Raw genomic sequence first — 15,808 nt, 5'->3', positions numbered from 1 at the left:
ACTTTTTATCATGTGAGCAGAGATCACACTAAATACTGACTTTTATCTGTAGAACCCATTTAGTTACAATTTTTTGTGTGTTATGCACATATTCGTGTCCATATTCCCTGTATTTTTTGTTTCTTAAAGGGGTCAGATTTTGCTAAACCTACTTTTATTAGTCTTTGGTCCATTTATTTCTGTATTTGGGGTCCCAAAAAGTTCATAAAGTTTGACTGTGAACCCTCCAGGTGCTGCAAAGCTATCTTGATATTCATTCTAGCAAAAATCGAGTGGATTTCTACAATCTGTTTCAATTCCTTCTTAATTTGTTACATTTTATAACTAGTTACATCATGACATTTGCACATATATGGTCAAGACTTCTGATGAACATTTCTCAGAGTATGCCATAATTGTTTGTCAGCAGCAGCGGTTGTAGTCCATACTGAAAATATGTCCAAATTTTGAGCCACTTACCTGAAATCTTCAGTTGTTGGCTGAATGGGACAGAACAGCACAGCCAACAACCTGGAGGGGGTGGGGCGTGAAGTGGCTCCTGTGCATTTAAAGACCAGTGCTCAAAACGACCTTTCTGGTGTCATTAGTCAGAAATATTGTTAAAGATGGGCCTGTAGAGTTTAATTAATGAAGAATTCAGACCCAAGTATAGCATTTACAGTTCATGTAGACCACAGGGAAATGTTTTAAAATGCATTATTCCATTTAAAAAAAACAAATATCACTCCTTTAGTACTGACACTATAATTAAAATACAACAGAGGCCGTTAACATCCCTGCAAGAACAAGTCAAAGGTGGAGTCCTGCAAAATACTGAAACCATCTTTCACTTTCACTCAAAATGAAATACTCCAGTTTAATTGACAGTGTTTGTTTGAATGAATTGCTGCATATCCCATTTTATGTAACATGTTACTTCCACTCCCACACTATTAGAGTAGCAGATGAAGAATTACTAATACTTCAGTTTAGCAGCTTGGACCCACTACTGCAGAGACCTGTGACGTTCATTTTAGTTGGCAAGTTACCCCTAATCATTTTATGTCTTTTACACTCATGGTGAACAACTTGATGACGTGTATGTGTATGTGTGTATTTGTATGTGTGTGTGTTGCCATTTATTGTTGGGAACCACAGTGCAGCCCGCCCACATAAATCTCACTAGTCACCGGTCATGGCCGATCAAGCTGAAAAATGAACATTTCTAGTCACCGGCTGTTTGATCGGTGCATCTCTGAAAATAGAATATACTTTCAGGTTGGCACAAAAGACTTGAAAATTTGTAAACATGTGAGGAATCTCAAGTGTAGAGCACGAAGTCTGGGATATTGAGTATGCATCAATATCAAAAACATTTTATTTTCCCTGAAAGAGACAAACTTAAAAGGACACAAGGCACACTCACACTTCTCCCTTTCTCATTTATGTGCAAATACACTGATGTTTCAACATTTCCTCTCTAAATGATCAAAACAACAAAAAAGATGCTGCAGCTAGTTAGGTGTGATGGGAAGGTTTCCATCTGGCTCTCATAAAGGGCACCAGCTGAGAGCAATCGCCTGCTTCACCAACATGCAATGCGCTGTTGTGATAAAAGAGTTTGTTGAATACAAACTCCTCTGGCTCGGGTGTGAGGTTTTCTTTTAACTCCTCTGAACCATCTCTTTCCCACACATGGATTTGGCATAGATGTGCTAAAACTCATGAAAATAGTGGCAAGTAGCACTTAGCATGTGTGAAAGCAGAAATTCTAATTGTGTGGTAAGCTTTTTTTCACTGTCCATAATCACCGTTATAATATATCTTTACTGTGTGAGATTTATGATTCAGCTGATGGCAGTTCGACTACGCGCCTTAACAGCTAATGTCTGCTATGCACTGTCTTTCTGTGACAGTCTGTTTGAACTATCCACATCAGTTTCTCCACGGTGTAGCTTTTATTCCAGCGTGTCCCTGTTCTCTCTTCCTGCTAAGTGGAGAAGGGATTACAGCGGCATCACTCAGACCACGTCTCGACTGAAATTCATCTGTCGACACTCTCCATGAGCAATATTTCTGTATGCCTCCCTTGTGGAAAGATAAAACAATTTGGTAATGTGCAGCAAAATACTTTCAAAAGTGCATAATCCCTGGAACTGGGTTTTTTTTTTTTTTTATTATTATTATTATTTTTTTTTTTTTACAAAGTCTATTTTTTTCCCATTCTTTGTTTATTTGGAGAAGCAAATCATACAAAACTTCCCTTTCTGGTACAATTCAATGTCCACGCCTCAAATGTGAACGAAGGGGTGATCGTTGCTAATCCAAGTTTTTTAGTAGAATAAAGAACAAATATAACTAGTGGGTGGGAGGGGAGGGCTTGCACTGCTTTTTCTTCAACAAGATAAAACACATTAAGGGGTGTATTCCCTTGTAGGCCAGGTTTAAAAAGGCTAACTTACAAAAGCTCAAAGTTGCATATAATGATTCCATGAGAATACTGTCTAAAAAACTTCAATGGACTAGTGCAACTGAGTTATTTTGTTATGCAGGAGTTGGCACTTTTCAGGGTCTCATGAGAAGCTTAATGTACAAATATATCTGTCGATTGAACGATTCTCAGAATTCCATCATTATGCTGTTGACAAATCCCAGTCATAGTTTGGTGCGATACCAGTCATCCTTGTGGCGACACTGGTACAGTTGTCTTTTACAGTATTGGTGATGTTTTGTCTGTGTTTTTAACCTGTGTTTTTTCTTTATTTTTATTTGTTGCTTGTTTGTTTTTAAATGGACTCCTGAGTCTGGAAATAAAGGTGATGATGATGATGATTACCAACCTAAACAGAAATGTATATCATGTAAATGTTTTCACATAACAGATATATTCAATTCATATTTGTCCATTTTGACCAAATAGTGAAAAAAGATTCCCTTTGACCCTTACAACAAAATGTCAACTTCTCCAGAATGTAAATGTCCTGTACAATACCGATCCATTCTTCAGTTGTAGGTGCTTCAGGCTTTGACCATTTTCTAGCGATAGTCTTTTTGTTTACTCCCAAAAATATTAACAGCATTTTTTTTTTTTTATCTTTCAGAGTCCAGTTATCACATGAAGTCAGTTATTTTTAATCACATCAGAATATTTTATATACCGTTTACAGAGGAGGTCGACCAAAACCTTAAGACGCATTTGCACATTAGCAGTTCCTCATGTATGTTTAAAACACATACTCTTGTGTACTTCACAGGTGTGAGAGGGCAGGACTAGGAGGCTATTTCCCACAATGCCGCTGGCCCAGCACCATCACAGGGCCACTGTGCCCACAACAGGCTGGATTCTGGCTTTGGCTCTGTTTCTTGCTCTACAGGTAAAATTCATTCAAATGAAAAAGATGTGTCCACTTTGTGCTGAGGAGAGCTGCCCTGGGCTTTGTTAATATTCATTATAGTCCTTTTACAATCTGCTATTTTTGGAAGTAATGTTAATCACTCAGGTCTGGGCACAAATTCACCTGTTTTATCCCATCCCAGGTACAAAGCAGATTCTGTGTGTTTTTCTTTTCTTTTCATTTCTTTTCTTTTTAAAGGGTTGAAATCATATCTGAAATCATGCATTGATAACTGCCCTTTTTAGCTGAAACATTTCAAGAAATTTCCCAAGCTTTGGTTTAAACTAAGGGACAACAGCAGGTAAAAGTGACAGTGGAATTTAATTATGTACAGTCTTTAAGACGAAGAAGAGGAAGTGACAGCAGCTAGATGCTGGTATCAGACTGATATTGAACTTCTACCCAGAAGACTCAGATCCTTTAGAACATTAGGAGTCATCTGAGCCCATTTGCTGTGTTAGGACCCTTGAATAACTGTTCTGGTGGTGCCTTTTGTGATTTTTTGCTCCACTGATAAGATTTTAGGGCTATAAAAGAGTATATACAGAAGACTTTCACTTCTGCCATGACAGGCTTTGACTGATAGTTTTATTAACAGTTTACTCATCTGACAACTTTCTACAGAAGAGGATTAGGGCACTGGAAAAAAAAATTTGAATAAAGATTTGGGTCCAATATATATATTTTTTTATAATTATTATGAGAAAAAAAGTCAGAATGCTGAGATTAAAGCCAGAGTTCTGAGAAAAAAAATCAGATTTCTGACTTTAATCCCAGCATTCTGACTTTTTTCTCATAATAAAACATATATATTGGACCTTATTTTTCTTTTTTCTTTTTTTTTTTTTCCAGTGGCCTTAATCCTCTTCTGTAACTTTCAGAGCTTCTGTTTATTGGATAAAGAAAAAAAAATATTGAAAAACAGCTCAAGAATAGCTGGTCATAACAGGTTACATTAGCAAGAATGTCAGATGAATTTATTATGCAAATATTTAATGGATTGGTAGTCTGTCACATATAATATATTATAATACTGCTTTATGTTAACTGTGCACATTGTTTTGCTTTGCATGTTGTCTGTGTCAGTCCTCTAGGATTTTAATCTCGGATGCTCTGCCTGCTTTTTCTAATTTAAAATGTTGTTTTGTTGTTTCACTGATTAATTTAATCTCTGGCAATGGGACAACAGAAAATTTTAAATGTACCTATTATTCACACATTTACAGTATTGTTAATTGATGTGCATTGCCACTTTACAAACAAACAAATTTAAATTTTCTATTTTGTCATGTTGGCAAGCAGGTAAAATACAGTATGATCATTTCTAATTCCTAAAAGACAAGATCCAGGTGAAACCTAAACTCAAGGCTTCAAACTGACCAGTGTCCAAAAATCAGTGGGTAACATCGCAAAGTCTGTTGTCATTTGTGTATGTTTATTATACAGTCTGTCCTTTAAAATGCACGGTATGTAATTACTGCTGCTAGGGTTATCTTAATCAAAAGATATACAGTAAACGACCTTATTAAATCGTTTCGGAGTTGTATTTCCTATCATTGTTAATGAAAGTCTCTCTAATGGAGCTCAGACAGACATGTTTACAGTTACGCACATATACTTAAAAGATAAAATAATAACATCTGAGTCTGTTGTTGACACATCACATATTTTGTTCATCATAACTGTTTTTTTAAATCCCAGTTTTTATTGTGAGCATTTGTCTGTGTTGTGGGCAATAGATATGATATATTAGCATCTTCTTATTTTGTATCCCACAGGGTTCTTTCCATACTTGTCACTCCATCACAGTGTAAATATAAAACACATGTGAAACCCCCCCGAGTACAAACCAACACAGAGTGATTCTTCATTTCATGTTGTCTCTCTTCAGGGTACCACTCACGCTGCTCCATCAGGAGACAACAAGCTGGTTCGTACCACCAGAGTGAGGAGACAGACCCCAGAGGGAGAGCAGCCCTTCTCCTCTTCCTCATCCAACCAGACCCTGGGGGAGCAGCCGGTGGTCTTTAACCACGTCTACAACATCAATGTTCCCTTGGAGTCTCTGTGCTCTGTGGACCTGGATGCTTCTGCACCGCCAGCTCCAGGTGATGGTAAAGACCCTCTCAACAAATTAATGTAGCTGTTTTGTTTTTTTTTGTTTTTTTTGTTTTTTTGAATGTTTGATTTTTGATTTTTTTCAAGAACAAGGTTGTAGTTACAAACTGACAAGACAAAATCAAATCAAGGAAAAACTCAATATCATCAAGGTGGCAAAGTAAAAACGAAATGAACTCACAGTAGTCCCTCAAATTGCACAAATATAACTTGTGCATAACAATTTACCTAATGGAAAAACGACAATTTCGCCAAAAGTCTAATTTTTCGATTAAAAGTTTTTGCGCTGGCAAGAGGTGGTTTTTCAGGCATAGTGCAAATGGTATATCACGCAAAACTGCAGTGGAAAGTTCTTTTTCCGCAACTAGATTCTTGTGAATTAATTAAAAAAAAAACAGATGTTGACGGACATTACCACAAGCGAAGAAGAAGAGTTTTAAAAGAAACATGGCGCGATATGTGTGGACACACCAGGAAACCAAATAATTTTTAAATTTAGGACAGGATAGAGGGATAGTATATAATAATAATGAATATATCTGTAAATCAACACAATTTTTATGTTCATCACTATGTTTATGGAAAGACTTCTCATGTCATCTCGCTATAATAAATAAACAAATCATTGCATTTGTGATTTAATGGAAAAACCAAAATTACACACTTTTGTTTTTATGACATTTAGTAAATATCGGTAAAGTCTTGCGGATATGTGCAATGGAAAAGCCACTAATGACAGGACAAAGGAAAGTGGAAAAATAAATAAATGAAATTACAAATAGTACTAAATGAATAAATAAAATACATTATGCAATAAACGAAGACACAGAGAGAGACAAAGGGTAGCAGCACTACTCAGTTCATACCAAGCCAAGCGCAAATACAAGGAAATTAGTCAACCTGGTGTGCTTGTAAATTTTCCATATAAGTTAAAAATGGTTACCATATTTTGTAAAAAGTCTTTACTTCTTTTTTGCATCCAAAAAGTTATTTTCTCTAGGGGTACACAGCTATTGATTTTACAAAGCCACATTTTAATTGGAAGGGGGGCATTTGATTTCCACTTTGTTGCAAAAGTTATAACATACTTTTCTTAATGCAGTTATGGTTGAATAGTTGTTTTTGTGTTTTATTGTTCATTGTGTATCATGTATGTGTTTTATGTTGTTTGGACTTTGTATGGCTGCTACCTTGGCCAGGTCTGCCTTGCAAAAGAGATTCTTAATCTCAATGGGACTTCCTGGTTAAATAAAGGTTAAAATGAAAAATTAAAAAAAATGAATTTCTTAGCAATTATCAAAAGGATTTATGTATGTTTCTTAGCATAATTTTACTCAAGACTGGAATTAGTGAAATTTCCTAATAAACAAATTTCAGGGTCCAGTGGAAATATAACCCCTTGGATGTTAGAGTTTCACGTATCCCCTGCCAAAACCCCAGCAGTTTAAAACACTGCCAGGTAGAATGAAGGAATGTTCCATCCTCCGTGATGAATGTAGCCATTTGAGCTGCTGTTTTGAAGGTGTGATTTGTAAGTTTCTGTACTGGAAGGTTTTTTCAGATTTATTTTTTGTTACTTTAAAGGTCCTCGTGCTGAGCTGGGATCCAGACCTTCTGTGGAGGGTCCAATGGATCCATCAGGACCAACGGAATACACTGAACAGACACTGGACACTGAGAGTCAGGTAGGGTTTTCAGTAAGATAATTGTTAAAAATAAATAAATAAATAATAATAATTACTGATTTTTCATGTCTGATTTTGTCATTGTTTTTTTTTTTCTTTTCAGACAGGTATTGTCAGTCTTTCCATACAAATGACTACATCTGGTTGTAGAATATGAAAAACAGTCCTTTTTATGTTTGTTAGTGATTTTATTTTTTACCTATGAAACACAAAATGGAAAAACAAGCTTTTAGCGTTTTCAATTTCAGATTTTGTACTTTAAAATGAAAATCAATCAAATGTTTTGGGATTTTTTTGTGTTGTTTTTTATATAAACTTCTAAAAGCAAAATCCAATGACCAAATCATCTTGAACCGAACCTCTTTAAATGTATTTTAATAATAAAAAACTGAACAGTCTTACTTTTCTGACAGCCTCAAGCACAGGACTACACATTTGATACATAACAAACAGACTGTCAGGAATAAATTTCACTCTATGTTCCAGTGATGAACATTCCTCTCTCTTCAGGTAACATTCACACATCGCATCAACATCCCTAAAGCAGCGTGTGGTTGTCCAGCAACAATCACAATCCAGCAGCTTGCCACCAGGGTGGAGATGCTTGAGAGGGAGGTTTCTCTGCTCAGAGCTCAGTGTGGATCTGGTTGCTGTGGGGAGAGCCCGGCCATGGGTGAGGACTGTGTATCAGTAAACAACAGTAATGGTATTATGGATGGCTGCTTTGGATACACACTAACATTAGCTGTTTTAGTAAGAGCAAAAATGTTCCACAGATACAGCAGAAACAACTGCCTATATCTTATTAGTACAGCGGGGAAACAAAGCTGTGAATTTTTGATGTAAAAAGATTATTTTTCTGCCACATAATTTGGGTGGAAATCTGAAACGGCCTTTGTTGTTGGAAGAATGAACATGAAAAGCAACAGTGTTAAAAGACATATTTAAAGAGGGTGATGTGGTGAAATGTTTTTTTTAAATGTTCAATATATAAAACGGGAATAGCAGAAACAACTGCATTTGTCGCATTAGTACACAGGAGAAATGTAGCCACAGATTTTTTGATGTAAGAAGTTGATTTTTCTTTCTGCCACATAATTTGGGTGTAAAAGCTGTGAAGTGGCCTTTGTTATTGGTGGAAGGAACATGAAAAGCAACAGCAATAAAATACATATTTAAAGAGGATGATATGGTGAAAGATTAAAGAAAAAAGAAAAAATAGATACAGTAAAAGCAACTGTATGTAACTTATTAGTGCCCAGGAGAAATGTAGCCACAGATTTTTGATGTAAAAAGCTGGGGGGTTTTTTCCTGCCATATAATTTTGGTCTAAAAGCTTTGAGGCAGCCTTTATCTGTATAAATTTTGCTCACTATTCAGGAGATGCTGACATTATAATATGAGAAGGCTGGAATGGATGAAGTTATAGGGTGTATTATGGTTAAAGGATTTACTTCACTGACACCATCAAACCATTTACACATCTTCTGAATATGTACCATCTCTACAGTGTGAATATGATTATCTCCAGCTGCCATGATCTGAATCAGAATGAGGTTGAAATGCCTGGCTGAGGACGATGCAGCGCTCAAAATGAGTCAAGAGGACAGTATTTCATTCATGTCTTGAATACTGTCTGGACCAGTAATGCACAGATAAATTAGTATGAAGTTGGCTGGACATCACAAATGGTAAATTATATGTAATTTATTTAGACGAGGTGTTTATCTTCAAAGTGCATCCGTAAGATTTTCTGGTGGTGGTCATAAAAGTAAAGGAGTTCGAGTTTTATTTTGTCATATTATATAAAGTGTATTCTGGAACTTTTTCCAGGTCGCTTGGACTTCGTCCCAGGCTGCAGTGGACATGGCAGCTTCAGCTTTGATCTCTGCGGCTGCATCTGTGAGGAAGGCTGGACTGGCAAAAACTGCTCTGAGCCTCGCTGTCCAGATGACTGCTCCGGCCAGGGAGTGTGCGTTGAAGGGGAGTGTGTGTGCGACCGTGACTTTGGAGGGGACAACTGTTCAGAGCCCAGGTGCCCTTTGGACTGCTCAGGCCGTGGGTTGTGTATCGATGGCGAGTGTGTGTGCGAAGAGTCCTTCACTGGTGAAGACTGTATGGTCGGGAGGTGTCTCAATGACTGCTCCGACCAGGGGCTGTGTATCAATGGTACGTGCCAGTGTCGGCCCGGGTACGTGGGAGAGGACTGCTCGCTGGTTTACTGTGCCAACAACTGCAGCAAGAAGGGAGTCTGCAAAGAGGGATTCTGTGTCTGCCAGGACGGCTTTGCAGGGGATGACTGCAACTCTGGTAGGCACCTGCTTTTACATCTGTCTTTTCACATCAGTTTGATACCCTCCTGACAAGTATAATAACTAAGATTTGTGGCTCAAATCCCAATGAAAATGCTACTGAAATAATGTTTTATTTCGCATATGTGCCTGTTTCATTTGAAAACAAGAAAGTAAGGGGAAGTCTAAATAGTCTTTTTTTGCTCAGGAAAGTTCCTAACTGAGTGAAATGACCCAGAAGTACCTCAGTGTCAACCATGATAAGAATGCAAAGGAGCTTCATTTAGTTTACCCTTTAGCATAGGAAAGATTGGACAAGTCTTTGTAGAAGGAGAGAGAATGCTGTCCCACAATTCACTCTGGCAGCAGTACTGGCTGTACTGACCGTTCATGAAAAAACAGCTGACATGATAGACAAGATGGGCATGTTCTATCTTAAGCCACAACCTTGCTGATTTGTTTTGAAGTTTAAACAAGAGGTGAATACGGAGAGTTGGTGTAAAGTGTGAAGCTGATTTTATCGCAGAACCTGTTTACTTTGCATTAGTGATGCCTCGTTTGCTTTATTAAGCACACACAGATGCTTTAATAAAACTGTAAACAGCAAAGTGTAAATTGGATCATCAGCAGGAAGATAAAGGCAGCTGAATATATTTATGATTCAGCGTTAAAATCTCATTATAAATGTAGACAGATGATGTTTTTAATTCAAGGTGTAAACTTAATGGCAAAAGAACATCTGATGTTTTGACAGTGTTTACATGTACAGTAATAGATTTGTTAATATGTTTTGTAGCTTTAAGCTTATTTTGCATAGGTGGGTCCTAGTTTCATCCACTTATACTAATTTAAGATTTATATTGACAGTAACACTTGGGGGGGTTGATGAATTTTTTAGGGTTTGGTTTTCTGGGGTTGAGAATATTGTAGTTGCACAATGGTCAAACAGTACAACATTCGTCTAACATAAGTACAGTTGGATTTTCTCAGCATTGTGGTGCCTGTTCCTTGATCCTTATGAACTCTCTTTTTAGTCTTTTCTTCACCTAAGATGTGTTCCATCCATGTCAGGGAAAACCAGTTAGGAATAGTAGAAAGGAGGTCATCTCTTGGTCTTATTGGACACACCATAAATAGAACATACTCTTCCTAAAAAGCCCAATCTGCTCTAATTTGTCAACTTCCCATTAGGTACAATGACCCATAGTGACCTTTTGATGATAGGTTGTAGACATGAACATTTGACAAAGTGTTTCATCGGACACAAATTTAGTATATGCTGTCATGTGAAGGATGAGGAAAAATACTTGCAGAATTACTTTTTTGTCACAGTTGCTTTATGCTCCTTTTCCACTGCAATTGGTATCACCTCAGCGCGAATGAGATGGATGTGGTCAGCGGAGTCGAAACTGTCTTGACATTGTTTTTAGGCGACATAAGTCACTCGGTATAGTAAACAGTACGACGAGATGATGCTGTACTTGTTGCTCAGTGTTTGGCTTTTTCTCACAGAATGGGTGAAACAAGAGAGCCCCAAATGGATAAAAGCAGCAAGACGAAACACGCTTGAAAAGCAAAGGAGAGTGATGAAAGTCATAGTATGAAGTATGAAGCTGAAGACCAGCAGATAAGAGCTGCCAAGAGATGATGTCTGGTGGAAAGCTAATGCCTTATATACGATAGTTGTCGCATTCAGTCTATGCCTACCAAGCCACAAGTAAAATGATAGAGAAAAGCGGTTTTTGTCAATATAGCCTATCTGAAGATCTTCTCTGCTATCATACTTGTTGGTGTATGGTGTTGGTGTTGGTATGCATTAGACGCTCACACCTTGTTGCATGTGTGACGTCATTCCCTCTGACCAATCAGTGGCCAGCCGTGAAATTTCAGTGCTGACTCAGCCCGGATAGAACCTTGCCAGAGGTGGTACAAAAAAAAAAAAAATTACGGTTACCAGGTACAACCCCCAGTGGAAAAATGCTAAAAACTGTGTAGAGTCGAGTCGAGTCAAGCCAAGTCGTGCTGGAAAAGTGCACTGGAAAAGGGGCATTAGATATTGGAGTATAGGTGCAGGGCTCAAAATTAACTTTTTGACCTAGGAGCACTGTGCTCCTAACCCTAAAAAGTTAGGAGCACAGGCTAAAATCTAGGCGCACCACTATTATATAAAAAATTTGGAGAACAAGCAAAACTCTTGGCCATACCAAGTAATATTCCTATATGTATTTAAGCAATGTTAACAACCTAGAATAAAGTATTTGAATAGAGTATGAAAGAAAAAGCTTACATTGACACAGGTGCAAAACAATTGTCAATGTGTGGTATATACTTTAGTTGGTTCTTGGAGAAGAAAGACGAATCACACCATTATTTGCAACAACCAACTTTTTTATTTCATGGCCTAAAGGCCCTTAGTCACTGTGGTCTACACCACGCCTGAAGTCAAGTCAAACTTTTGACGAATCATGTACACGTCTGGATACCGCTTGTTGTTTATTCATTAGCCCCTCGATTCGCTGGTTACGGTCAGCTGATTGTGTAGCAAGTTGATTCGCGCAACATGATCATCTGACTTGCAGGATACATTACGTCATGGGAAAATACTTGGAACAATGCCAGCGCTACTAACCGGGTTTGGCGGGAGATTGTTTCAAACGTCGGTGGAGTTATTTGATCCCTTTATTTATGCCGCCTGCGCACGCGAGGGGGCGGGGACTAAATTTTCCGCTTCAGTCAGCGGGGCGTGGAGCTTGTTTATTTTCAGCTGACGAGTTACTTCTGCAGCCATTATTCTAGGCGCACGTATTAATTTTCGCTCATTTTTTTATTGGCGCACCGTGCGATTGTAATCTCAAAAACAGTCGCACTACCGAAATTCTCAGGCGCATGCGACCGTAATTCATTCGTAGTCACGAGCCCTGAGGTGACATGTAACAAAAAAACCAAAAAAAAACAAATATAAAAACACTTCAAAGATATCAAATTGGTATTCATCTGACCTTAGAGGAAAACATTCAGTAGGGAAATAGTCCTTTCTTATTTGCTGTCGGTGTGACTAAAATCAGCTCAATCATAGCAAAAATATATTAGCTAGATGGAGTTCCTCCAACTGCCAAGTGTGATTTCCTGGAATGTGAGCACATTTCTGTTTCATGAATTTTTGGCACCATCGCAGGTTTATGTGGGTGCACAGATTGAATACATGCTTCACAATGTAGTCTAGTGTGCATTCTCAAAAAAAAAAAGTCTTTGTGTTTTCTTTATCTGGTTTTCTTAACGTGTGGGAGTAGATAAAAACGTGACTGAATTGTGGCAGTTGATAAATAACACCAACAAACACTAAGACATTTTCCTCTTAAGGGTATTTTTGGTGGAAAAATCCTACTTTTTAGGGATCCTGTTGGGTTTTCTTTGTTCAGACACTCAAGATTTAAACACACTTCATAAAACAGCACAACTATGAATTAAAATTATTTGTAATTTTAATAACAAAATTATTCTAGTCATTATTTTTGGCAGTTTGTCCTAATGAAGGATCAGAAAAAGTTTGTTTTTTTACAGCTGAATAATGTAGTCCTTCTTCTTCTTCTTCTTCTTCTTCTTCTTCTTCTTCTTCTCTTCTTCTTCTTCTTCTTTGTCTTCTTCTTCTTATCTTTAATTAAATAATGACTTGGTTGTTAATATGCATAAATATCAGAAAATGGTTTCACTCCTATTGTTTATACTCTACGGGCAGCCTCAAACACCAAAACCCCTCTGTGTTTCTAATGCAGTTGGTGGGTCATGTGACTTGCTGGACAGCAGAAGGTGTAACAGCGTTCATTTGTCAAATGTCGCATTCATCTGGGGAAAAAACTGTCAGATTAGCAGCAGCTGAGACAGTCTCTGTGCCATGGCACCGTTTGTTCAAAGCCAAAATATCAGATGCTCCTCAGCCATTTGGGGCAGCTGTCAGCAATGAGAAAGAGGAGGACAGAAAGAAGAGTGATTGATACAAAGTCAGGGACAGCAAGTCATATTACAAAGCCTGATTCCTTCTCGCTGTCCACACATCTTTAGTGAGGGAGCCTGAATTGCTTCTTTCTATGCAATTAGAGAGTAAAATAGCCAACGCTTGTAGAGGATAGTTTGCTGAATTCAAAATGAAGCAGTTCAATTACCAGAGACCTGTAGGGTGACAAGCCTAAGTGTTTCATGTTATCAAAAGCTGAAGAAAGCTGGATGTATTTTTGCTTCAATTATAGTAACCTATATTCTTTCACTAAGAAAAATAATGGAGGTTGTTGAATTTAAATTGGATGTTTTAGAGCAGGGGTACGATATAGTGTATCTTAAAAAAAATACAATACATTCACCCACGAAGCAGGGATCCACTTCTGCTGAAGAGTGGCATTTAATCTTGACAGCAAAGGTATCCCGCGATCATTTTGATGAGCCATGATGCCACAGTGGAAAAGTAGTGGTGACATTTTCACATTGTTGACATCCTCTAAGTGTGATGCTTGTGACAACTGACATTTACATTTTTCACATAACGGTGGCTTTCACTACGATGGTACATTTCTGTGTAAAACCACAAAAATACATCCTACTCTTGTTGCTCTTTATTCAGTTTTAATGCATTATTGCATGTGAGGATATTAACGAAAGATTTGGAATGAACCACCTATTTTTTCTATGTTACAATAGTTGCACAGCAGCATTAGGCATGATGTGACAAGGCTTTGGCAGACGTGTCAGTGCACCCCATCACATAATTGAGCATTCATTTTGAATACAAAATACCTGAACACAAGCTGACAGCCATGCAGACAAAAAAATACATAGTTTATGTGGTTCGCCTCAGCAGCTTTAGGACCAATGCTGTTACTGTGGTTTTGTGTTGTAGATTGTGACAAAAGTCCTTCAATATTCAAAGCCATTGTGTGGCGTTGAATAGAAATCGATTCTCTTTCTTTGCTCATGTCAAAGTAGCTCTGACAGTATGCATTTTGGAGCCACGTTGTTGTTGTGGATGGTGTTATGGTAGAGACATGAATCTGTTGGGTATTTATATAAAAGACTTGTATGGTCAACCTTTGCCATTAAGAGTTGGATAAAAATCACTTGTATCTCAACCATGAGCCTTTTATGCATATGATGAATTAATGTTCTTTTCTCAGCTTTATCATCATTATTAATATTGTTATTATTTGTTATAATTATTATTCCATTCACTTGGATGTGATAGTTTTGCAGCTTTGAAGAAGGAGTTTTAAAGGCCAAAAATATTATTGTTCAAAAAGATTTTAGAGAAAGAAAAACCTGATAATTCATTAATTAGAATTTCCTGAAAAAGTTATAAACTGCTGGACATCATTCATTCAGTACAAACTTTATAACTGATGATTAGATTGGTTTATAAACAAGATGTAAACCAATTTAATTCTGACTAATTATTGTTTTTTTGACCTGTTATTATCATTCATGGTCAGTAATTCAAGTGGAGAAGCCTAACATTCACCAACTACTGGAGACTAGTTACACTGGTCACTGGTCATGGTCAGTGACAGCTGGTAGAATTCATTTCAAGAACAGTGGAATGAATGTTGACCCATTCATCTTTCAGCATATCTAATATACATTGGTTTTCATTAATACACAGAAAATGTGGCATTTTGCTCATTACTCAGTTAACTCATGTATTAAGAGAAATAGCATTAAACAAAATACCTTGAAATGAAGTTAGTTCTCAGATGAGACGCTGACCTCAGTTGTCAACTGGAGTTTTACCTTCAAGGTTTTAGTTCAGGGGTACTGCTGTATCTTCATACTGATTAGATGTAATGAGACTTAAGGACTCCGGGAGAGATTCTCAAATAACCTTGACAAAGTTCCCCTTAAAAAAGGGAGGAAGGATAGACATCTCAGCACACACAGTTTAAATGGTACCAGCCCACTGTGTAATGTTTCATTTATCAAGATAATCTGCATTTTAATGCCTTTATGCCAGTGACCGCCTTGGTATGGTTATGTTTTCATCTTCTGTGTCCATCTTCTGCATGTGATATCTCAGCATTGCTGCACAGAATTTCTTCAAATTTGGCACAAACTTTTCCTGGGATTCAAGAATAAAAACACTTGCATTTGTTGCTCAGAGCTCAAGGTGACTGACAGCATGAAACATGATTTGGGCCATAACTCAGATTAATTTGCTAATTATGATAACATGTCAGACAAATGTTTTAAAGGAGTGATATTAATTTTCTTAAATGGAATTATGTCCCTTAAAACATTTCCCTGTGGTCTACATAAACTGTAAATGCTATGTTTAGGTCTGAATTCTTCATTAATTCAACTC

The 15,808-nt window shown here is 37.4% G+C and overlaps 1 protein-coding gene across 1 annotated transcript in view; it reads left to right on the top strand.

The window, feature by feature from the left end:
* Positions 1–15,808, top strand: part of tnr (tenascin R (restrictin, janusin)) — a 189,158-nt gene that overhangs the window by 105,503 nt on the left and 67,847 nt on the right. The window contains 5 exon segments of the mRNA XM_030160124.1: positions 3,234–3,353; positions 5,266–5,488; positions 7,077–7,177; positions 7,688–7,850; positions 9,011–9,487. Coding sequence (XP_030015984.1) covers positions 3,270–3,353; positions 5,266–5,488; positions 7,077–7,177; positions 7,688–7,850; positions 9,011–9,487 — 1,048 coding nt within the window. The 5' untranslated portion in view covers positions 3,234–3,269.

The sequence above is a fragment of the Sphaeramia orbicularis genome, chromosome 17, assembly GCF_902148855.1.
Source record: "Sphaeramia orbicularis chromosome 17, fSphaOr1.1, whole genome shotgun sequence".
Taxonomy (NCBI): domain Eukaryota; kingdom Metazoa; phylum Chordata; class Actinopteri; order Kurtiformes; family Apogonidae; genus Sphaeramia; species Sphaeramia orbicularis.
Note: the sequence above shows the minus strand (reverse complement) of the source record. Positions and strands in the feature narration are given on the sequence as shown.